The following is a 25,530-nucleotide window of genomic DNA, read 5'->3' as shown; positions in this document are numbered from 1 at the left end:
TTGGAACCAATAATAGTCAACCTAGAGAGCTTGAGAGCCATTTACTTCCAAGGATACTTTGGATAGACACCATTCAGTAAGATGTAGCATGTACGGATTTAGAGAATTATTCAAAATTGTTTGTCTGAAAGGATTGATAACATGACGACCCCTCACACTTCAATAACAGGCCACAGAACTGGGAACCATACACTTTGGGATAAAAATTTATTGATCAGCACAATTCGGCTGTTTACCAAAACTTTAAATGTTTTTATCACCTGCCGATTATGTTGACGCATAGAAAGGTGAAAAAAATTCAGGTTTGACCAGTCTAGTAATAGGATAATTACCTTTCATGGTGAACAAAACAAAGCTATATTTTCTATAACTGAGGTTGTAAACATATAGGTGTTGGGAAGGCTCCATAAACTTTTAGAGATGTTTGGGATTCATCTCTTAAGAAACTACCTGAAACAAACAATCAAAATCATCCCATTAACTTGGTAGTTTTATCTGATTCTTCATCCCTGGAACCAAGATTGTGTCTAGTTAAAAAATCTTGTTCCAATTTGGATTGAAATAATATTGAGATGGTCTTATGGTAAGGTGCCTATCGGAACAAATTTCCCCTAAAGACACCATAGTCCATTAAAATATACCCACATCTGAAATGCCTATGATTTTCCATGCCAACCATACAATGGAGAAAAAAAAAAAAAAAAAAAAAAAAAAAAAAAAAAAAAAAAAAGGCGTGATATGATATTCAGAATACCATCTTGACAAATAAGGGTTAAGTGTTTGTTTAGTGGTGCATACTTCAGTGAGTGGAGGGACATAAGGATCCATGCTGCCCTCTCTGTCTTCTGCCTCACTAGAAACGTAGAAGTGCAAGGGTTTTTCTCAAGACGAAATACATTTCATCACTATCTATATTCTATAAAACTAATCTACATTTTCAGATCACCTTTTATTTACATTATTTCCGTGTTAAATAATATACCAAGAATAGAGTACAACCAAAAATGAAAATAAGAATTGATAAAAACAAGGAAATAGCTGAAAGACTTTGAGAGAAAAAGTATAATTCCAACTATAAACAACTGGCCTAATCTCATTTGGGTTTCCCCTGAATTAAAAACAATCTTCATTTGTGCCTGAACTTATAACATATTACCTATGAAAGAAACAGTTAGGCATTAACACTCATAACGGTATGTATATCACAGTACTATCCCAGTGCAGTGATTGCTAAATCAAAATGAAATAAAACTTATTACAATCTGAAAAAAGGGGTGCATCAAACTGATGCAACAGAGAAACTAAAATAACAACAATCACCTGGCGCTTCACATCTTGCCATTAACCACAAGAGTGTTTCACTACTTTAATAAAGACATGTGTCAATTGAAAGGAAAGAAAATGGGAAATGTTTTAAATTCCAAGGGTAAATGTCTATAAACAAGGCTTCTGGAGAAGAAACATGAACATCGCGAGGTTTAAAGATATAATAAAGACTGATAAATACAAGGGGAAAACTTGAATGATTTTCAGATAAAAAGCAAAAGGAACTCTTAGATTAACTGACATGTAAATGGTGTTTCAATTAAAAAAAAAATGCTGGAAATGAGTTGAAAGATATGAAATAACATATCACAGTTTCACTCAAGTTACCCTTATGTAAAACCCCCTTTCAGCATCATAAAACTCATCCTGAAAACTGTTATTCAAAAGCCCATAAAAAGACAAGGTGTGTTCAGCAAAGAAGAGAAATGACTGGATACTTAGGCATAAAATAAGGTAAAACAATTAAATGCAGCCTCACAAAAGTTCCAGATATTGTTCAGTACATTTAATTATTTGTAAATTGTGTGGCAATGAACACCAACTTCTTTTTACAGTAAAAACTCAGCAACAGGAATGGTATATACCAAAACTAAGGAGCGTAAAGATGAATGAAAAAGGTAGTGTCATTCATACGTACGTCATACCAGTCATCACCTGGAACTGGGTAATCATGGTTGACATTATGGTGAAAAGAGAATTCTAAAAACTAAAAAAAAAAAAAAAAAGGAAACACCTTCACACCTAAACAAAATGATGTTCTACAAGCTAATTCCTCTTCCAATTGTAAATATCATTCATATAAGTAAGTCAACAGACATTCTGAATTGTCTATGTTTTCTACCAAAAGCAAATAAAAGCACATACAAAATATGTTATTTTCATTAGTAAAATAAATTTTTGAATATACTTACCCGATAATCATGTAGCTGTCAACTCCGTTGCCCGACAGAATTCTACGGGAGGGATACGCCAGCTATCACTATACTAGAAGGGGGTGTACTCACCAGCGCCACCTGTGGCCAGGTACTGCAGTACTTCTTGTTGACACCACCTCACTTTTTCCTCGGTCCACTGGTTCTCTATGGGGAGGAAGGGTGGGTCAATTAAATCATGATTATCGGGTAAGTATATTCAAAAATTTATTTTACTAATGAAAATAACATTTTTCAATATTAAACTTACCCGATAATCATGTAGCTGATTCACACCCAGGGGGGTGGGTGAAAACCAGTGTACATGACTAAAGGATAGCTAAGTATCCCGTATTTCATATAATCAGTTATTTCAGAATAACAATGAAATAATAAGTACCTGGTAAGGAAGTCGACTTGAACCGTTACTCTGCCTTTATTAAGTTCGTCTTCCTTACTGAGCGCAGCGTTCCTCTTAGGAGGCTGAATCAACTCTAAGGTGCTGAAGTATACAGGGCTGCAACCCATACTAAAGGACCTCTACACAACCTCTAACCCAGGCGCTTCTCAAGAATGAATTGAACAACCGCCAAATCAAAAAGGATGCGGAAGGCTTCTTAGCCTACCGTAACAACCCAAAAAACAACAATAAAAGCATTCAAGAGAAAGGTTAAAAAAGGTTATGGGATTAAGGGAATGTAGTGGCTGAGCCCTCACCTACTACTGCACTCGCTGCTACGAATGGTCCCAGGGTGTAGCAGTTCTCGTAAAGAGACTGGACATCTTTAAGATAAAATGATGCAAACACTGACTTGCTCCTCCAATAAGTTGCATCCATAATGCTCTGCAGAGAACGGTTCTTATTAAAGGCCATCGAAGTGGCTACGGCTCTCACTTCGTGGGTCCTTACCTTCAGCAAAGCAAGGTCTTCATCCTTCATGTGAGAATGGGCTTCTCTAATCAGAAGCCTTATATAATACAAAACTCCATTTTTGGACATGGGCATCGAAGGTTTCTTGATTGCACACCATAAGGCTTCTGACTGTCCTCGTATAGGTTTTGACCTATTAAGATAATATTTCAGAGCTCTGACAGGGCAAAGAACTCTTTCTAGCTCGTTACCTACCATGTTGGAAAGGCTAGGAATTTCAAACGATCTAGGCCAAGGACGTGAAGGAAGTTCATTCTTAGCTAAAAATCCGAGCTGTAAAGAACATGTTGCAGATTCGGATGTGAACCCAATGTTCTTGCTGAAGGCATGAACCTCACTGACTCTTTTAGCTGTTGCAAGGCAGACGAGGAAAAGAGTCTTGAGGGTAAGGTCCTTGAAGGAAGCTGACTGGAGAGGTTCGAACCTAGGAGACATAAGGAACCTTAAGACTACGTCTAGATTCCAGCCTGGAGTGGGTAAACGACGTTCTTTAGAAGTCTCAAAAGACTTAAGGATGTCTTGAAGGTCCTTGTTGGAAGAAAGGTCCAAACCTCTGTGGCGGAGAACTGAAGCCAACATACTTCTGTACCCTTTAATCGTAGGAGCCGAAAGGGATCTCTCATTCCTTAGATGTAATATGAAGTCAGCTATTTGGGTTACAGAGGTATTGGTAGAGGAAACTGCATTGGCTCTACACCAGCTTCGGAAGACTTCCCACTTGGATTGGTAGACTCTACGAGTGGATATCCTCCTTGCTCTGGCAATCGCACTGGCTGCCTCCTTCGAAAAGCCTCTAGCTCTAGCGAATCTTTCGACAGTCTGAAGGCAGTCAGACGAAGAGCGTGGAGGTTTGGGTGCACCTTGTCTACGTGAGGTTGACGTAGAAGGTCCACTCTTAGAGGGAGAGTCCTGGGGACGTCGACCAGCCATTGTAGTACCTCTGTGAACCATTCTCTTGCAGGCCAAAGGGGAGCAACCAGCGTCAGCCGTGTCCCTTCGTGCGAGACGAACTTCTGAATGACTCTGTTGATGATCTTGAACGGTGGGAATGCGTAAAGGTCGAGATGGGACCAATTCAGCAGAAAAGCATCCACATGAACTGCTGCTGGGTCTGGAACTGGGGAACAGTACAAAGGAAGCCTCTTGGTCATGGAGGTGGCAAACAGATCTATCGTAGGCTGACCCCACAAGGTCCAAAGTCTGTTGCACACGCTCTTGTGAAGGGTCCATTCCGTGGGGATGACTTGATCTTTTCTGCTTAGGCGATCTGCTGCGACGTTCATGTTGCCCTGAATGAACCTCGTTACTAGAGTGAGGTTTAGACTTCTTGACCAAATGAGGAGGTCCCTTGCTATCTCGTACAGGTTCCTCGAATGGGTCCCTCCCTGCTTGGAGATGTAAGCCAAGGCTGTGGTGTTGTCGGAGTTCACCTCCACCACCTTGCCTAGCAGGAGGGACTTGAAGTTCATTAGGGCCATATGAACTGCCAGTAGCTCCTTGCAGTTGATGTGGAGCGTTTCCTGTTCCCTGTTCCACGTTCCCGAGCATTCCTGTCCGTTCAAGGTCGCGCCCCAGCCCGAGTCTGATGCATCCGAGAAGAGATGAAGATTGGGGGTCTGAATCGCTAACGATAGGCCCTCCTTGAGAAGGAGGTTGGTCTTCCACCACAAGAGAGTGGTCTTCATCTCTTTGGTGACAGGGATAGAGACTGCTTCGAGCGTCAAATCCTTGTCCCAATGAGCTGCTAGATGGAATTGGAGAGGGCGGAGGTGGAGTCTCCCTAACTCGACGAACAGGGCTAATGATGACAGGGTCCCTGTGAGACTCATCCACTGTCTCACCGAGCAACTGTTCCTCTTCAGCATGCTCAGGATGCAATCTAGGGCTTGGCTTATCCTTGGGGCCGATGGAAAAGCCCGAAAATCCTGACTCCGAATCTCCATTCCCAGGTAAACTATGGATTGGGAGGGAATGAGCTGGGACTTTTCTAAGTTGACTAACAGACCCAGTTCCTTGATCAAGTCTAAAGTCCAGTTGAGACTCTCCAGACAGCGACGACTCGTGGAGGCTCTCAACAGCCAGTCGTCTAAATAAAGGGAGGCTCTGATGTCCGATAAGTGGAGGAATTTTGCAATATTCCTCATCAGATGCGTAAACACCATAGGAGCTGTGCTTAGGCCAAAACACAGGGCTTGGAATTGGTACACAACCTTTCCAAAAACGAATCTCAGGAAAGGTTGGGAGTCTGGATGAATAGGAACGTGAAAGTAAGCGTCTTTCAGATCCAACGAGACCATCCAGTCCTCCTGCCTGACCGCTGCTAGGACCGACTACGTCGTCTCCATAGTGAACGTCTGCTTGGTGACATAAGCATTGAGCGCGCTGACGTCCAGCACCGGTCTCCAACCTCCTGTCTTCTTGGCCACCAGAAAGAGACGGTTGTAGAAGCCCGGGGATTGATGGTCCCGGACTATAACCACTGCCTTCTTCTGTAACAGGAGCGACACCTCCTGGTGCAACGCTAGCCTCTTGTCCTTTTCCTTGTAGTTGGGAGAGAGGTTGATGGGAGAAGTGGTCAGAGGGGGTTTGCGGCAGAATGGTATCCTGTAACCCTCCCTTAGCCACCTGACAGACTGGGCGTCTGCACCTCTCCTTTCCCAAGCTTGCCAGAAGGTCTTGAGTCTGGCTCCTACTGCTGTCTGGAGAGGAGGAGAGTCAGTGTTTGCCTTTTGAAGTCTTGGGACCTTTCCTAGACTTGCTCCTGGAAGAGTCTGGACGGGAGCTTCCTCGGCTGGGGGCTCTGCCACGAAAGGGCGGAATAAACCTTGTAGCAGGAGTATCAGCCACTGGGGTGCGGTAAGTCCTGGGAACTGAGGGAGCAACCTTAGTCTTACGAGCTGAAGAGGCCACAAGATCATGAGTGTCCTTCTGAATCAGGGCCGCAGACAAATCCTTGATAAGCTCTTCGGGAAACAAGAACTTAGAAAGCGGAGCAAAAAGGAGTTGAGACCTTTGACAAGGTGTGATGCTGGAAGAAAGAAAGGTGCAAAGTTGCTCCCTTTTCTTAAGAACTCCTGACACAAACATTGAAGCAAGCTCGCCAGACCCATCCCGAATTGCTTTATCCATGCAGGACATTAAAAGCATGGCCGAGTCCTTGTCCGCAGGGGAGGTCTTCTTGCTTAGGGCCCCCAGGCACCAGTCTAGAAAATTGAACATCTCAAAGGCACGAAATACACCCTTTAGGAAGTGGTCTAAATCGGAGAAGGTCCAGCAAACCTTAGAGCGCCTCATTGCTGATCTACGAGGAGAGTCGACCAAACTTGAGAAGTCAGCCTGGGCAGAGGCAGGGACTCCCAAGCCTGGTTCCTCTCCTGTGGCATACCATACGCCTGCCTTAGAAGTGAGCTTAGTAGGTGGGAACATAAAGGAAGTCTTCCCTAGTTGCTGTTTAGACTGCAACCACTCCCCTAATATTCTTAAAGCTCTCTTAGATGACCTAGCAAAGACGAGCTTAGTATAAGTTGACTTAACAGGTTGCATGCCCAGCGAAAACTCAGATGGAGGAGAGCGGGGGGTAGCAGAAACAAAATGGTCCGGGTATACCTCTCTGAAAAGAGCCAGGACCTTACGAAAGTCAATGGGTAGAGGAGAAGACTTGGGTTCTTCCACGTCTGATGAGGGATCCAGGTGCGCAGCTTCCTCCTCAGAAACCTCATCACCAGAGTGTAGCGAAGTGAGAGGTAAAGTAACAGTGGTATGCTGAACAGCAGAATCTGAACAAGCGGGTGCATAAACGCTTGTGGTTTCATCCTCAAGTCTCTGTTGTTGAGTTAAAACCTGAGGTTCAGGCTGCAAAGACTGGTCAGGAATAGTAGAGGAAGGTAGGCGCATGGGTTGAGGTGGCTGACTCCTAGCATGAGTTTCTTGTCTCAAGAGTTGCGCTTGCTGTAAGGGTAGCGGATGCGCAGTAGCAGGTTCCTGAGGAACGAGTTGAGGTTCCTGAGGTGTGAGCTGCGAGAGTTGAGGTAGCGGCTGCGCAGAACGCAGTTCTTGTCTCGCGAGTTGAGGTTCCTGAGGTGCTAGCCTAAGGAGTTGAGGCTCTCGCCTTGAGGAGGGTTGAGGTCGCTGCAGCGAGTGCTGAGGTGGCTGCCTCATGGATGGAAGAGGTTGTCGTACCTCAAGAGATTGTAGCCTCGCTGGTGGAACCGCAGGCGGAAGCGGAGGAAGTAAGGCATAAGACTCCTGCTCCCATTGCTGAGGTTGCCTTAAGGAAGGCGGAGGTTGCTGCACACCGCTGGTAACTGGCAACTCAGTACGCGGTAAGGTATCCTGAGGAACCTCAACTTCGTACGCCTGGCAGACTGGACTGCGGTGAGGCGGAGCGAACGCAGGAGGAGGTGTAACCTTCTCAGCCTGACACTCACGCATTAAGACCGCAAGCTGTGACTGCATGGACTGCAGCAAAGTCATCTTGGGGTCGACAGACGCTAAGGTCTGCTGAGGCAAAGCCTTAACAGAAGATGAGGTCTGTTGCGGCATCACCTTACCTCTCTTAGGAGGTGTGCAGTCACCTGATGACTGCGGAGAGTCAGAGCTAATCCAATGACTGCAACCAGGTTGTAGAACTCTTGAGGTCTGGACTTTGCGTTTGAGAGGTCTTGAGACCTGAGTCCAGCGTTTTCTCCCTGACATTTCTTCTGCAGACGAGTAAAAGACGGGCTCAATCGTCTGCGGGTGGGAGTGACGGTCTCTGTAAGACACGCCCGCAACCACCGAGGATACTTCTGTGCGCCGATCAAGGCCTGCCGAACCCTTTTGCCCTTCGACATTGCTTCTCCCCTGGGCTTGGGAGCTTGCAAGAGGTCCCGGACTGGGAGGACGACTGGCACGCACAGAAGTACCCTCACGCACCACACTGACACTGACACTAGCACTTGGCACTGCACTGACACTAGCACTTGGCACAGCACTGGCACTATCAACTCCCACTGCACTTTTGACCTTAAGTTCTTTGACTTCTGCCATAAGAGACTTATGGTCACTAACCACCGATTCCACTTTGTCACCTAAAGCCTGAATGGCACGCAAAACATCGGACATATCAGGTTGAGCACAAATAGAAGGTTCGGGGGTAGCCACTACAGGGGGAGGAAAAGGTTGAGGATCATGAGGTGAGGAAAAAAGTGAAGAGCGAGAAGAACTCCTCCTAACTCTCTCTCTCTCTAACTTGGTTGAATATTTCAGGAATCGAACAAATTCAAGTTCCGAAAGTCCGGCGCATTCCTCACATCGATCTTCCAACTGACAGGGTCTTTCCCTACAGTCAGAACAAGCGGTGTGAGGATCAACCGAGGCCTTCGGAACACGCCTATTACAAGACCTACATCGTCTATGGGGTGGGGCTTGTGAAAGGTCAGACATCTTGAATCAAAGAGTTAATCAAGGGGGATTCCAAATCAAGCAAAAAGATCGTTAACCATTAATCAAAACCAAATAAAAGCTATCTAAGCTAATTAGAAAAGTTTCCAGTATAGCGAAAGCTGAAATCTTAGAGAAATACTTCACCAAAAACCGTGAACAATACTCCAAAATCATAAGCGTATCCCAGAATGTCTTGCCGGAAGCACGACAGAGGAAAAAGTGAGGTGGTGTCAACAAGAAGTACTGCAGTACCTGGCCACAGGTGGCGCTGGTGAGTACACCCCCTTCTAGTATAGTGATAGCTGGCGTATCCCTCCCGTAGAATTCTGTCGGGCAACGGAGTTGACAGCTACATGATTATCGGGTAAGTTTAATATTGAAAAATTACAGCTTGCAATTATGTTCAATTACATACATCACAGCCTGTAGTATACTGTATTAGGTAGCAGCCTTAAAATAGTACGGTACAATTTACTTCTGATAAAACAAAACTGAAATAAGCTTTGCAATGCTCCAGTTTTTTGGGAGTGCACTTTAAATCATATATTTATAAAAGGTCACCAATACAAATCATCACAAAGTGGGAGATACAACAAACTCAACAATATACAGTACAATAATTATACAATTTAATAAAATCCACACAAACAAGGTAACAGACAATGGCATGTACTGTTACTGTATTCAATAGCAAATACAATTATTACATTTTACCTAACTATTTTATATTACAGCACTACTCTAAAAATCAGTACCTTATAGAACATTAGAGAAAACAATTTCAGTGCAGTATTCTTAAATCAGGAGGCGGAAAAAACATATATTTCAAGTCACAATAAAAGAGTAAGGAACACTTGAATTTCAATTATGCATTACTTTTATAAGGGCCTGATTTCTGAAAACATCAACAAACTTCTCTTATCATTTCATAATTACACCCAAAATGCAATGAATGTTATCCACAAGCCACTTGAATGACGAATAATTTTTTCTTTCAAAGTTTTACACGGAGAAATATTTTGAATGTCTAAAGCATAAACTGGAACCAGAAGATTCTGCTGATAATATATATAAAAATGAAAAAAATTTCATAAATAATACAACAGCCATACTGTACCAGTATCTGACAGTTAAGTTGAAAAAACAAACTAAAATTAGATTATGATTATTATTATTATTATTACTATTATTATTATTATTATTATTATTATTATTATTATTATTATTGTTGTTGTTGTTATTGTTTTCATTATTATTATTATTATTATTACTAGCCAAGCTACAACCTTAGCTGGAAAAGCAGGATGCTACAAGGCCAAAGGCTCCAACAGGGAAAGGAGAACAGCGAGGAAAGGAAATAAGGGAATAGCAAATAATTTATATACTGTAAAAATAATGAATAGAAAATAAAAAATATCTTAAGATAAGCACTGTAATACTGTTAAAATAGATCTTTCATATACTGTACAGTATGAATTATAAAACATGACTTATGTCAACCTCTTCAACAAAAAGGAAATTTTCAAAAGGTTTGAACTCCTGAAATTCTACAGATTCAACTGGCAGATTAGGAAGATCATTCCACTATCTGGTCAGAGCTGGAATAAAATGTCTAGAACACTATGTAGTACTGTATTATCTTATGATGTAGAACCCATACTGTTAAAATCAACTTTTCACTATCTACTTCTTTAATACTGTAATGAACCAACTCTCTTCTCTTTTTTTGGAATTTCCCCGAGTTAAGTTAAGCATCGTTGAACTACTCGTTGATGTACAATCAAGTACACAAAGAGTTTGAACCATACTGTCTTCCCTATCTAACACTATCCAATATACCAATCCATCTTTTGAGATAAGTAAATTGCACTCAGGGACTGTTGTACTCAATTGTTTCCCTAACTAAATGTACTCTCCTGTTATATCAAACACTTTTAGAAAGACTACTGTAGATTTGAACTCTCAAAGTGAATACATGTGAGAAACTAAGCCTCAGATATCTTTCATACAGCCTTATGCTCAGCATTCATCCTATCTGTCTGATTCTCCAGCCTATCCTCATCCCCAATATTATACATCAGATTCAGCTTTTAATTACTTTAAAGAAGAGATGAATCTGATGGTTTTACAGTATACAGCTGATCAGATCATGATAATGTATCAGGACCTAAAGTAATTTGAGAGAGAATGAGACTTAAGGTGACGCCATCAACTATAAATTGCAAAGTAAACCAACAGAATTGCTGACTGGTACACATGAAGTTATCCTAGGATTTGAAACAGGGCAGGATAGGCTAGGATCACAGCCTCTGCCTGAAGGCTGGCTGGAGTCTTCAGACTCCACAAACAAAACCAAATTACTAAAATGCTTATGAAGGTCAAATAAAATTAGCAAAATGCTTTTGAAGCTCATTACTATCAAACCCTGCAAGCTTGGTAATGGCCGGAGTGATATCAGTAACCTCAACCTAATAGTAATCAGCTAATCTAGTCTTCTGTAGAGATTCCTCTGAACCAAAAAACAATTTTCTTTGGTAATAAGAATCTTTACTTAGGCAGCCACTAATTGAACACAATTCCTTCATAAGGATAACAGTTAGGAAACTAGATTCCACATAAAAGTTATTCAAATCACTTTTTTCCACGGCATGCGACACAGAGAACGAGGATCATTATTGCCCCACAAAAAATCTCTTATACAACCCACACAGGAAGACAGCTAAGCCAAAAAAACATCTATTAATCTATAATAATCAGTAATGAGCTTCTGCAGAACTCCCTAAAACATATTATTAAAATCTAAAGCACTGGTAAAATATCTAAACTTAGTGCAAGGAGCAAATTATGGGGCATGAACTTGAACCATAACAAAACTCCAAGCATGATTCTAAGTATGCTGAGGACAGTGGCTCCTCAACATCCAAATCTTTGCATTGATTATGTTCCTCTGACTATATACAACTCCCTAAAATACTAAGTATAATTCTTGTTTGCAAATTCACTTTTGAGAAACACATTTGGTCTGTTTCTTCAATTGCACAAAAAATTGGGTTACTGAGAAAGATTTTTTGTTTCAATCTATCTTGAAGAATAGCTTTAATTCTTTAATTCTACCATGTTTTGAGTATTGTTCTCTTGTCTGGTCTTCAGCGGCTGACTCTCATCTTGATTTGTTTGACAAAAACTTGCAGTCTATTAAATTTATTATACCTGATCTTGATATCAATCTCTGGCAGCATCATTCAGTTAGTTCTTTATGTGTGTTGCATAAGATTTTTCATAATTCTGATCATCCTTTGCATTTATATCTACCCAGACTGTACCATCGTGTACGTAGTACTAGTAATTAAGTTAATTCCAACAGTCTTGTTTCTCCATCATAAGGCTAAACACTATACAATATACCAGAAGTTTTATTCCAGCTGTGACCAGATTGTGAAATCATCTTCCTAATCCAGCAGTTGAATCACAAGAATGTCTGAAGTTCAAACTTGCAGTGAATGTTTTTATGTTGAACAGGTTGACATGATTCTCTCTTCATTGTTTACACAGTAATGTATATGACAAATCTATTTAAATGTTGTTACTGTTCTTAACATATTTTATATTTTCACTATCACTTCTCACACATATATAGTTTACTGTATTTATTTACTTATTTCCTTTCCTCTCATGGCTATTTTCCCTGTAGGAGCCCTTGAGCTTGAAGAATCCTGCTTTTCCAACTAGGCTTGTAGCTTAACTAATAATAATAATAATAATAATAATAGGACCGTGACAACAAGAGAACTGAAAGATGTGAGATATGGCTTACCAACGCAACAGTATTGCCATACACCACCATATAATCTCAGTGCTATACTAGAGGGGCAAGGTTATTATAATGATAGAAAACAGGAAATGTTTAGTTTTAGGGTAGATGTCTACAGGCTTCAATATCGAAGCAACATGACCATTAGGTGAGCCTCATAGTAATAAATCCTTACTTGATGTAGCATCTAATAAACAGTGCAGGTATTGTATCTGAGATTATCGCAAAAAATATTATCAGAGCACACTGGCTAGCTTCAATGAACTAATCCTCAACTTCCAGAAGGGTAGAGCCAATCTACAGACAAACACCTTTAATTTTTCCCTTTTTTACCTTATTGTTGGTAAAAACTGAAACACACTTGTACTGTCTGGCAGGTACCTCTGAAAAACTACTGACAATGAGGAAGAAAATGGTGAGGAATCAATCAAATCTAATTCCAAATCTCTTTCATATTCCAAACATAATATGAGCCTGCAAATGAGTTTCCCTTACCCTTTATTAATCTGTAGGAGGATTGACTTGTGTAACTTCTATATTTTCTTTGACCTATCATACAGTCCTTGTTCATATCAGCACTAGACACCCAATGAGATATGACAAATTCGGAGATAATTTGTATTTTTCCTAACCATACAAATCTTAGCTATTTACATGGGGTTTTACTTTCGGCGTAGCTGAAATGACAAGCCATTAGAATTTTAACGAGGGTTAACTACCCCCGCGCTAGTTAGCACGGGGGTAGGGGAGTGGTAGTTAGCTACCCCTCCCCCCTCACACACCGGTGAACTGCTTCACTTCACTTAAGAGGTAGGACTTGCCTTGGGGGACAGGGCTGGCGGGCAAATATGTGTAAATAGCTAAGGTTTGTATGGTTAGGAAAAATACAAATTACTGTATCTCCGAATTTGTCATTTGTTCCGTAACCGAAATACAAACCACGCTATTTACATGGGGTGACTTACCCCTTAGGTAGGGAGGAAAGTCCCGGCCTTACTGGCTTTGGCTTTACCCGGGGACTCAGAATCCGAGTGAGCAGCACTTTGAGAAAAAAAGTCCCTGCACCTCGCAAGTTCCTTGCTCCGCAAGGAACGTGCGGCCTACATAAGCTTGTGTGTGGAGGGTTGAAGTGTGACTCGCCCTAGGAAGTTGACCTGAAGTCCTTTAGATGGAATTCTAGGATAGGACGTTCCCAATACCACCTCGTCAGGGTATGGGGGACGCGACCGTATTAACTTAATACTAGGAACACAAGGAAGCATGGTTTACCTGCAGAGGTTCGAGGTCAGCTATGCAGAGAACCCAGGATGCTGCTTTCCCCAAGAGAGGGGAGGAGAAGAAAGAAGTAAGGGCCAGACATACTCTTTCATTCATGCAGACTAAAACTGGATAACAATGCCCTCAACCTTCTGCTACCTGTCCATTAAGGAGCCTGAGGTTAGACCAGCTGTTGTGCAGCCACCACAGGGCCAATCGAGAATGTATCAAGGCTCCTGTGGGTCACGTCCTGCAGTTAGTGGGCTGTGAATGTCGTTTGACGCTTCCAGACCCCAGCTTGTAGCACCTGCGTCACCGAGAAGTTTCTCTTAAAAGCCAGAGATGTAGCGATGCCTCTGACATCATGTGCTCTGGGACGACGTGACGGAGGGGGGTCTGGATTCAAGGCATGGTGAATAACCCTTCGGATCCAGGCAGAGATAGTGTTCTTGGTGACCCTCCTCTTCGTCCTTCCCGTGCTCACAAACAGGGCTTGCACGCGAGGACGGACTGCAGCCGTTCTCTTCAGATAACGCCTCAGACTTCTCACTGGGCATTGTAACAGATGGTCTGGGTCATTTGTTGCAGAACAAAGACTTGAGACCCTGAAGGAGTCGAACCGTGGGTCCGGCAATCCAGGGTTCTGAGTCTTAGCTATAAACTCAGGGACGAGCCCAAACGTTACCTCCCCCCATCCCCTTGAATGGGCGACGTCGTATGAGAGACCATGAAGTTCACTGACCCGCTTGGCTGAAGCCAAAGCGAGCAGGAACGCCGTCTTCCAAGTCAGGTGTCGATCAGAGGCTTGGCGTAATGGTTCGAACGGAGGTCTCTTAAGAGCCCTGAGGACGCGTACCACGTTCCATGGAGGAGGTCTCACTTCCGACCTAGGGCGGGTAAGTTCGTAGCTTCGTATGAGTAGAGAAAGTTCCAGCGAGGAAGAAATGTCTACAGTATTCCTTTCAGCCTGAAGGCTAAGCTTAAGGCTGAGTGATAGCCTTTCACCGCCGAGACTGAAAGGCGCATTTCCTCCCGCAAATACACGAGAAACTCGGCTATTGCTGGGATAGTGGCATCGAGGGGAGAGATACCCCTCCCACGACACCAACCACAGAAGACTCTCCACTTCGCCTGGTAGACCCCTGCGGATGATTTTTGCAGGTGTCGAGACATCCTGTCCGCAACTTATTGCAAAAAGCCTCTCTCAACGAGGAGACGCTGGATAGTCTCCAGGCGTGAAGCCGAAGCGATGCTACGGCTTTGTGGAAGATGTTGCAGTGTGGTTGCTTGAGTAGCTCGTGTCGTGGGGGAAGTTCTCTCGGGAGTTCCGTCAGTAGCTGCAGAAGGTCCGGGAACCACTCTGCGTGATGCCATAGCGGAGCTATTAAGGTCATTGACAGGTTGACCGATAGTCTGGTCTTGTTGAGCACCCTTCTCATCAGACAGAACGGTGGAAAGGCGTAGACGTCGATGTTGTCCCACCGTTGTTGGAAGGCATCTTGCCAGAGTGCCTTGGGGTCCAGGACTGGGGAGCAGTACAGCGGCAGCTTGAAATTCAAAACTGTCGCGAACAGGTCCACTGTCGGGGAACCCCACAAAGTCAGGACTTTGTTGGCTACTTGAGGATCCAAAGACCACTCGGTACTCACTATCTGAGATGCCCTGCTCAGACTGTCGGCGAGCACATTCCTCTTGCCCGGAATGAAGCGAGCTGATAGTGGAATCGAGTGGACTTTGGTCCACCTCAGTATCTCTACTGCAAGATGGGATAGCTGTTGTGAAAAGGTACCTCCCTGCTTGTTGATATAAGCCACTACTGTGGTGTTGTCACTCATCACCACCACGGAGTGGCCCGCCAGGACCTGTTGGAACTGTTGAAGGGCCAGGTACAAGGCCTTCATTTCTAGCAGGTTGATGTGGAGGCACCTTTCTGATTCTGACCATAGGCCTGAGATCCTCTGGTTCAGAACGTGGGCCCCCCACCCTTCTTTTGACGCGTCCGAGAACAGCATCAAATCCGGGGGGAGGACGAGAAGATCCACTCCCTTTCGAAGGTTTTCGTCGGTCAGCCACCACTGCAGGTCCGTCCGTTCCGCGGGTCCCATGGAGACCAGAGTGTCCAGGGAATCGTTGCCTTGATTCCACCGGGACTTGACCCGCCATTGAAGGGATCTCATCCTGAGGCGGCCGTTCGGAACTAGACGGGCCAGGGAGGCTAGATGACCAAGGAGACGTAACCAAGATTGGGCTGGAAGGGCTTTCCGTCAGAGGAAAGGTCTTGCGACCCTCCTCAGCCTTGCTATCATGTCGTCTGATGGAAAGGCTTTCTGGAGATTGGTGTCTAAAATCATGCCTAGATATACCAGTCGTTGAGTTGGAAGCAGAGAAGACTTCTCGAGGTTTACCATGATCCCTAGATCTTGGCAAAGTCCCAGAAGCTTGTCTCGGTGTCAAAGAAGGGTCAACTCCGAGTCTGCCAGGATCAGCCAGTCGTCCAGATAACGGAGGAGACGGATGCCGATCCTGTGTGCCCAAGACGAAATCAGGGTGAACACTCTGGTGAACACCTGAGGAGCTGTGGAGAGACCGAAACACAGCACCTTGAACTGGTAGGTCTTGTTGTCTAGGCTGAATTTCAAGTACTTCCTGGAAGACGGATGGATTGGGATCTGGAAGTAAGCGTCCTTCAAATCCAGAGTGCACATGAAGTCTTGCGGTCTCACTGCAAGTCTGACCGTGTCCACTGTCTCCATGCTGAACGGAGTTTGCTTGACAAACTTGTTCAGAGCCGAGAGGTCGATGACAGAGTCGACTGAAGAAGCCTGGGGAGCCGTGGACGACCTCCTGGAGAGCATCCTTCTTGAGCATGGTCTCGATTTCTGCCCGAAGAGCTAGCCTCTTTACCGATCCCATGGCATAGGAGCTCAACGACGCTGGATTCGCTGTCAGGGGAGGAAGAGATGTTATGAACGGGATGCGATATCCTTGGCTGATCACAGAGATCGTCCAGGAATCAGCCCCGAGTTGCTGCCATCTGTTCGCGCAACTTTGTAGACATCCCCCCACTGGTGGACATGCAGGGGAGGTAAGAATCCTAGCGTTTACGGCCTCGGCCGCTCCCCCTAGGATTCTTACCTCCCCTGCAGGACTTTCTGCCCTTCTTGTCCTTGACAGGAAAGGGCTGCTGCTTAGACACCTTGGCCTTTGCTGCCGGAGCCTGTCTCGATGTCCTAGACTGACGAGGCTGTTGAGGTTGTTGTTGAGGGGCTGGAGGCTTGTAGGGTTGAGATGTAAGGGCCCTTTGGAGGAGCGAATCTTGATTCGACTTCCTCAACCTCTCAGCTGTCCGTTCGATATCCTTAGGCTCGAACACTCTCTCTCCAAGGATGGAGGAGTGTCTGAGCCTGCTGACATCCACGGCTGGGACTTTCGAGTGGAACCTCTCGGCCACGGCATCCCAACGTTTTAGGATCGAGTTTGCCCACAAGTTCAAAACTTGGTGAGCTAAAAACTCGATGGAGCGCGTGCCCGAAAGGAGTAAAGTCTCAAGGGCCTTCCTGGTGCTCTCCTTGGACAAGTCCTCGGATCGCAACAGGATGCCCAGAGACCCCAGCCAGATGTCCAGCCACGAAGTGGCCTGCATGGCACACTTCGCAACCTTCTCCTGGCTTAGGATCTCCATAGCCGAGAATGTCACCTGCCGGGCGGAGAGTTTCTCGAGAGAAATCCCCCTATAGAGCTCTTCCACGGAGTGGTGGAGGGGAAGAGCTAAACAAGACTCCCCCATGATCTCGAAGTACCTCCTCTGCTGTACCCGAGGAGGTGGGAGGAGTTTGTTCCCGGCAGAGGAACGGCTGGAGGAGGCGAGTTCAGCGAGCTGGCCCTCAACCTTGTCTCTGGCACTCTTCACTCCCTGGGACCAGGGCAGAGCCGCACTGGCCTTTAAGAGCTTCTGGGTACCATAGACTTGGTCCAGGACCGTGTCCTTGCCTTCACGAGGGGTGGTCTCGGGGTCCTTGAATCCATTGAGTTGCCTCATCAGACTCAGGACCTGCCAGAAGGCATGCTCCGACTTGTGCTGTTCTCCTCCTTGTGGACTGGCAGCAAGGTCTCCTGTCCCCAGTAGCTCTACTTGGGGAGATACGTGGACGTTCTCCTGGGGTCTCGGTAGCTCCGGTCGAATCCAGGTGGAAGACTTAGGAACAGTCTTCGAGTCCTTAGGCTCCCTCCTGGGAGGGATACAGGACTCAAGCAAAGAAGTCTGGGGACTCCTCTCCACGCGAGACGGTTCTCTTCCTCGAGGTGGGGTTCCTCCCATTGGTGCCGTGGGAGAACGCCTCAACCTCGCTGGATTCTCCTGAGGACGGAAAGGCTTCGTCCACAGGGGAAGGAGAAAGCGTCTGCGAAGGGGATGGGGCCTTCCTGGCGGATTGCTTGGGAGCCAACTTAACCCTGGGAGAAGTAACCACGAAGTCCACTCCTCTCCTTCTCTTCAGCGGGGACGCGGGTGCCGTTGGTTTCAGTCCCAGATCAGCGAGGGCCGGCTTCATCGCCTGCACGACCGCTTTGATCAGGGATCCGAACCAAGGCTGGCGGCTGACTGACGCAGTGTCAGCAACACCCGCTAGAGGGAAGGGGATCAGCTGATCCTTAGGAGTGGATACTACGGGGCCTGCCTGAAAAGAAGAATGTTGCGTGGACCTCTCCGAAGATTCTTCCTGCTCCTGGACATGTGTAGCTCTGTGCTTGCGGGGTGGAGATCGCAAAGACGAGGATCTGGAAGCACACGTCCCCGACGACTCGCACGGTTGGGCGCGCTGCGAAACCCGGCGGGAATCGCTGGCGGCGTCGCGCGATGGTTGAATTGCTGGTTCGCGCGCGGGCGAACGTGGGCGCGCGGAGATGAAGGCGCGGGAGCGAGGGAGCGCGTGGGCACGTGGGCGAGCGGGCGCGTGGGCGGGCTGGCGAGGGGGCGCGCATGCGAAGGTGCGCGTGGGCGCGCAGGTGAGGGTGCGCGTGGCTGCAAGGGCGAGCGCTGGCGGTCGGGAGAGCGATGGCGCGTAGGCGATCGATGGCGCATTGGCGAGCGATGGCACGTTGGCGAGCGATGGCGCGTAGCGCGAACATGCGAACGACTACGCACAGGCGAGTTAGCGCGTGGGCGTGTCGGCGACCTGTGGCGATCCGGCGCGTAGGAGAGCGCTTGCGCGCAGGCGAAGGATCGCGCGGGCGCGTAGGAGGTCACTGGCGCACAGGAGATCGTTGGCGCGCAGCTGCGCGATCAGAAGGAACCAACTGGGGCGCAGGACCAGAGGACGAGGAAGTGCGCAACGGCGAACGCTCGAGGGCAGGCTCAGGAGACATCTCGTGGGCGCGCCGCGCAGGAACTCGGGCTGGCTTGGATGTGCGCACAGGAGAGTGCGCGCGATGGCGCGCAGGCGATAGCTGGCGCGTAGGCGAACGTCGGCGAGGAGGCGGAAGGACAGTGTCCCTACCTGCGCCCAGACCCGGAGATCGTGGGTGAGCGGGCGAACGTTGGCGCGCATCAGGAACAGGGCGAGCCGTTGTGCGCTGACGAGCAGGAGATCGTGGACGCTCAGGAGACCGATGGCGCGCATTGCGCGTAGCAGGAACAGAAGTGCGCTGGCGAGCTGGAGAACGCTGGCGCACAGGAGGTCTCTGAGGCACAGGAGAGCGCTGGCACGTAGGAAAGCGTGGGCGAGCAGGAGGGCGGTGGCGAGCAGGAGATCTACGGCGAGACTCAGGAGATCGGCCGGGCGCAGCGAGTCCAAAGGGATCTCTAGGACTACGCACGCGCGCAGGTAAGACCTGGCGCTCGAGAGACTCACCCACATTGAGGGAAGAGCCCTCTTGCCCCGAAGGGACCGGTGCCCGTTGGAAAACGGGGTGGTGCGTAGGCACCCACTGCGCATCAGCGTCCAGGAACAGGGATGGAAGACTGGAAGGTCTGGCAGACGTCGGAGATCGCGAACGATCTGCGGAGAGGTCAAAGGAAGCAGCTGCAACGGTCTGCTCTTGACGTGGAGGATCCTCTGCGGGGGAAGTCGAAGGCGAAGATCCAAAGAGGCGCCTTCTAACTCCCTTGTAGGGAGAAGAAAGGCCTCTACGGCTACGAGGAGGGCGAGCCTTACGGCGAAGACGACCTCGAGGCACAGCAACACCATCGTCTGTCCTCCGAAGAGGAGTCTCTGTCAGTGCACTCCCCCGAGGGAGAGAGTCACCCACAGGAGAGACCGTTGGACCCTGCTCCTCCCTCGAAGGATGTTCGGAGGGGGGAACTGAGCCTTCAGCAACAACCGCAACCGCAGCAGGGGTTTGACCCCACCCGTCGGAAGCCTCTGCCACAACAACGTCGACAATAGACAGAGGATCTACCTCTGCTATTACCGGCGACTGTTTGACAGCTGCACCCAACTGGATCAGGTTAAACAGGGCTTCCTTGGAGGGCGAGCCCTTAAGCCCCAAGGAAGCCCAAAGCTGTAAGAGATCATCATTAGTCACATGGTCATCAACAGAATCAATACCCTCCCCCGGAGCAGGAGGGGGAGCTGCCTCGCTATGGGAGGCAACGCCCTCTCCCGAACCCCGAGATTGGGAAACAAAAGAAGGGCCTGCGCTACCACTCGCCGGCCTCTCGCGAGAGACCGATCGAGTGGGAGCTTCGGAGGAGGTTCGGGCGGCGGAAGAAGAGTCCCTGGAGCCTTCCTTCTTCAAGGCAACCCTTGAAGGAGAACGGTCCCGCTTAGGCTTCTTCTTACGCCGCCGGGCAAACCTCTCCCACTGGGAGGTAGGCTAGTCCCTGCACTCACTATATGTATTATCCCTTTCACACCGTTGACCTCGACACTGCGGACATAAGGAGTGAGTGTCCGTCTCGACCGCCGACATGAATGTTCCACAAGGGCGGTCGGGGAGTCCAGGGCACTTTCGCATGATGGGAAGAAAGGAAGAGGCCAACTTCAAGCACACAAGCTGAAAGAAAAAGCAAAAAATTAAGGCTGTCAACAATACGAGGGCGAAGCAGAGACGTCTGCTCATCGCCCGAGCCAAAAGTGAAGTGAAGCAGTTCACCAGTGTGTGAGGGGGGAAGGGGTAGCTAGCTACCACTCCCCTACCCTCTTGCTAACTAGCGTGGGGGTAGTTAACCCTTGTTAGAATTCTAATGGCTCGTCATTTCAGCTACGCCGAAAGTAAAACCCCATGTAAATAGCGTGGTTTGTATTTCGGTTATGGAACAAACTACTATTAGTGTGTTATTGGGTCCTTTGACTAGTTAGGTAGTACTACAATGAATCCCTCTCTGGTTATAGTTCATTTTCCCTTGTCAACACATACACCAAATAGTCTGGCCTATTCTTTACATATTCTCCTCTTTCCTCATACACCTGTCAACACCAAGATAACCGAAAAATTCTTCTTCACTCAAGGGGTTAACTACTGCATTGTAATTATACAGTGGCTACTTTCCTCTAAGTAAGGGACAGAGACTCTTTACCTATGGTAAACAGCTCTTATAGGAGGTCACTCCAAAATCAAACCATTGTTTTCTAGTCTTGGGTAGTGCCATAGTCTTTGTACCAAGGTCTTCCACTCTCTTAGGTTAGAGTTCTCTTGATTGAAGGTACACTCAGGCACACGAGTCTATATGTTTCCTTATTTCCTTTCCTCACTGGGCTATTTTCCCAGTTGGAGCCCTTGGGCTTAAAGCATCCTGCTTTTCCAACTAGGGATGTAGCTTAGCTACTACTACTACTAATAATAATAATGGCACATTAGTGGTGTTCTTGGATATCTTGCTTCTGATCAAACAACCTGAATTTTTAAAAAAAGGCCTATATGCTGATCCATGTGGTGTAGTTATTGGGCTATTACTCAGACATGATCCATAGTTCTCAGATGTTATTTTATTGTTCCTTTACTACTGGGGTATTTTTCTATCATCTGGATTTCAGTAGACTCCCATCATCAGCCGTAAACACAAAATGGCAAGTGGTGATTTTCTTTTCACTTGATAATAATGTTTGATCATGATCACAGATGAAGATGAAAATACGAAAAATAGAAGTCAGCTAAAGGGCACCACCATCTTGTTAATACAAATTTAAATCCTGACCTTAATATACCTCACAATGATGCTTTTATACAGTAGTTATAATTTGTTACTATGCCTCCTACCATTAATCAAGCACAATTTCATTTAAAAGAATAAATATCTTGAAATTCACATAAAGCGATCAAAATTGTGAAATACTGATTACACTTATGGTCCTCCTGCAGTCAGAATATCCGTTTACATTTGCTTGATCCTATTGGAGTGCTACTTATAAAAAAGGACTAAAGACATAAATATACATTTTTCTTGTAATTGGAGCACTGATGTACATATGTGGTACTGTATATGAATATTCATACCAAACAATACTAGTTAAACAAACTATCAGCTCTTGCTAAGTAATTTACCCCGAGCCTTGCAAATTTAGGTTTTCTATAAGAGTTAAAACAATGTACTTACCTTTTCTGTAGTAGTAAACAAGAGAAAAAAACTTTTAAAGATCATCACTTACCTTGCCATTTCCTTCTGCAGTTCAGTCATAATTTTGTAGGACTGGTCATAGTACTGCACCTGAGCTTCAACAAGTTCATTTAGGTGTCGAAGATGTGCAGCCTGAGACGACCTTTAACATGAAAAATAAAGTTGAAAAATACAAACAGAACTTTTGTGAAAAAAAAATCTTATAACTATATAATATATGAACAGTGGTTTTATTTACTGTTATTTGTATATCACATACTAATTGAAAAGTAATAAGAACACAACAAATAATCATGATACAATTGAAAAAAGTAAATTCTAAGGTTTGATAGGGTCAAAATGTCATGGTTATTTCTTGCTTGATATTTGCCTACCATATACTTAAATGATTTAAAGTTGGTTATTTTGATGTCTGCTAAAATAGAGAAATGTGGATACTCTCAGAAACCACAAGTGCCGTGTTGTAGTTAGGAAAGAAGGAGGGGGTGGAAAGGGTTGAAATTGTGTGTGTGTGCGTGTATGCATATCTATCTAAATAATTAGCCGTCATTTTTGACGGGTCGCGTAACACTAGTTTGTCATATTCTACCACATATTTCTCTCATACAACTTCTAAGTGATACTTCCTATCATTAACCACAAGCAGACTTGAGCTCCACCAAGAGAAATGATTCACTCCATAAAATTAAGATTATTTATTCCACATGAATATTACGAAAAAGAGAGAGAGAGAGAGAGAGAGAGAGAGAGAGAGAGAGAGAGAGAGAGAGAGAGAGAGAGAGAGAGAGAGAGAGAGAGAGAGACCCTTATTGCCTTATTTTTTGTTTGGGTTCCCCCAGGTCCCTCAGTGTGAGGCACCTCGTATATCCACCAAAGAGTTGCTAATACATCTTCCGGTGTATTTTGCATCTTCCAGTCTTGGATGGTCTGGGATGCATCTTAGGTATTTATCGAGCTGATTTTTAAACGCATCTACGCTCACTCCTGATATGTTTCTTAGATGAGCTGGCAGCACATTAAATAGTCGCTGCATTATCGATGCTGGTGCGTAGTGGATTAATGTCCTGTGCGCCTTTCTCAGTTTACCTGGAATGCTTTTTGGCACTATTAATCTACCTCGGCTTGCTCTTTCTGATACTTTAAGCTCCATGATGTTTTCAGCAATTCCTTCTATTTGCTTCCATGCTTGTATTATCATGTAGCGTTCTCTTCTCCTTTCTAGACTGTATAGTTTTAAAAATTGCAGTCTTTCCCAGTAATCAAGGTCCATAACTTCTTCTATTCTAGCAGTATAGGACCTTTGTACACTCTCTATTTGCGCAATATCCTTTTGGTAGTGTGGGTGCCATATCACATTGCAGTACTCGAGTGTACTACGCACATAAGTTTTGTAAAGCATAATCATGTGTTCAGCTTTTCTTGTTTTAAAGTGTCTGAATAACATTCCCATTTTTGCTTTACATTTAGCCAACAGTGTTGCTATTTGGTCGTTGCATAACATATTCCTATTTAAAATTACACCAAGGTCTTTAATTGCTTCCTTGTTTGTGATTGTCTCATTATTAGGTCCCTCCTATGCATATACCATTCCTTCTGTTTCCATAATTTATTGATTCGAATTTATCGGAGTTAAATACCATCCTATTTATCTCCGCCCATTCATATATTTTGTTTAGATCTCTTTGTAGTGAGTTCCTATCTTCATCACAAGTAATTTCTCTACTTATTCTTGTGTCATCGGCGAAACTTCTCACTACGGAGTTTTCAACATCACAGTCTATGTCTGAGATCATAATAACAAATAGCAGTGCAGCTAATACCGTACCTTGGGGCACACCAGATATTACCTGGGCTTCATCTGATTTCTCGTCATTTGCAACCACTATCTGTTTTCTGTTTTGCAGGAATTCTTTTACCCATTTTCCTATCTTTCCCACAATATTATGCTTTCTCATTTTTTTCTCCAATATGTTATGGTCTACCTTGTCAAAGGCTTTTGCAAAATCTAGATAGATCACATCTGTGTCTTTTTCATTTATCATATTATTGTATATGTTTTCATAGTGAGCTATCAGTTGGGTCTGTGTACTTTTTCCAGGTACGAAACCGTGTTGACCCATATTAAACAAATTATTTTTGACCAAATGGTTCATTATTTTCTTTTTTATTGCCATCTCATACACTTTCATAATATGTGATGTTAGACTAACAGGTCTATAATTGCTTGCCTCTAGTCTTGATCCACTTTTGAAGATAGGGGTTATATAAGCTAATTTATGTTTAACATATATCTCGCTCATATCTATACTCTGTCTTAGCAGTATTGCAAGTGGCTTCGCGATAGTGTTTGCAGTTTTTTTTAACAAAATCGCTGGAACTCCATCTGGTCCGGCTGCCGATCCATTTTTAATTTCGTTTATAGCCGTGACAATATCTGCTTCATTAATATCTATATCCGTTAGATATTCAACATTTTCTTCTCTCATTTCTGTTTCATTATTCTCATTCACAATTCTTGGCGTGAACTCACTCTTATATTTTTCTGCTAATATGTTGCATATTTCCTTTTTTTCATTCGTTAGCCGTCCTTCAATTCTTAGAGGGCCTATTTCTATTCTCCTTTTATTCATCTTTTTTGCATAGGAGTAAAGTACTTTGGGGTTTCTTTTTATATTTTGAAGTGTCCTTTCTTCTAAGTCCCTTTTTTCATTTTCTTTCGACTGTATAATCTTTTGTTCTGCATTTTCTATCTTACATTTTATTTCCCTCATTTTCCACACATTTTTTTCTTTTGCAAGATTTTTCTTCCACTTTTTAATTTTCTGAAATAAGATCCTTCTGTCTCTTGGTATGCACGTCTTTTGTTTATTGTTTTTTTTCGGTACATATTTTTCAACAATTTTCTCCAGTATTTTGTACAGTATATCCGTATTTACCTGTATATTATCACTTATAAATACATTTTTCCATTCTTTATTCAGTTCTTCATTTATTTCTGACCATTTTATATTCTTACTGTAAAAGTTATATTTTCCATATCCTTCCCAAAGTTTTGTGCTTTTATTAATTCTGTGATCACTTGCTTTGGAATGAACTATCAATTCTATGACATTGTGGTCTGAAATTCCCGTGTTATACACTATTATTTCTTTAACATAATTCACCTCATTCACAAATACTAGATCTAGGACATTTTCCTTTCTTGTTGGAATGTGGTTTATTTGTTGCATATTATGTTCTAATAGCATATCTTGAAGCTTTTCAAATTGCCTCTTATCTTCTGCGCTACTATTACTATCTTTTTTATATGTATACA

General features: G+C 44.8%; 1 protein-coding gene across 3 annotated transcripts in view; it reads right to left on the bottom strand.

Moving 5' to 3' along the window:
* EndoB (endophilin-B) overlaps positions 1-25,530 on the bottom strand; it is a 146,315-nt gene that overhangs the window by 42,052 nt on the left and 78,733 nt on the right. For all 3 annotated transcript variants that reach the window (XM_068360058.1, XM_068360065.1, XM_068360072.1), the window contains one exon: positions 22,246-22,356. In XM_068360058.1, coding sequence (XP_068216159.1) covers positions 22,246-22,356 — 111 coding nt within the window. The remainder of the gene's footprint in view (positions 1-22,245; positions 22,357-25,530) is intronic.

The sequence above is a fragment of the Palaemon carinicauda genome, chromosome 2 (genome assembly GCF_036898095.1).
Source record: "Palaemon carinicauda isolate YSFRI2023 chromosome 2, ASM3689809v2, whole genome shotgun sequence".
Taxonomy (NCBI): Eukaryota; Metazoa; Arthropoda; class Malacostraca; order Decapoda; family Palaemonidae; genus Palaemon; species Palaemon carinicauda.
Note: the sequence above shows the minus strand (reverse complement) of the source record. Positions and strands in the feature narration are given on the sequence as shown.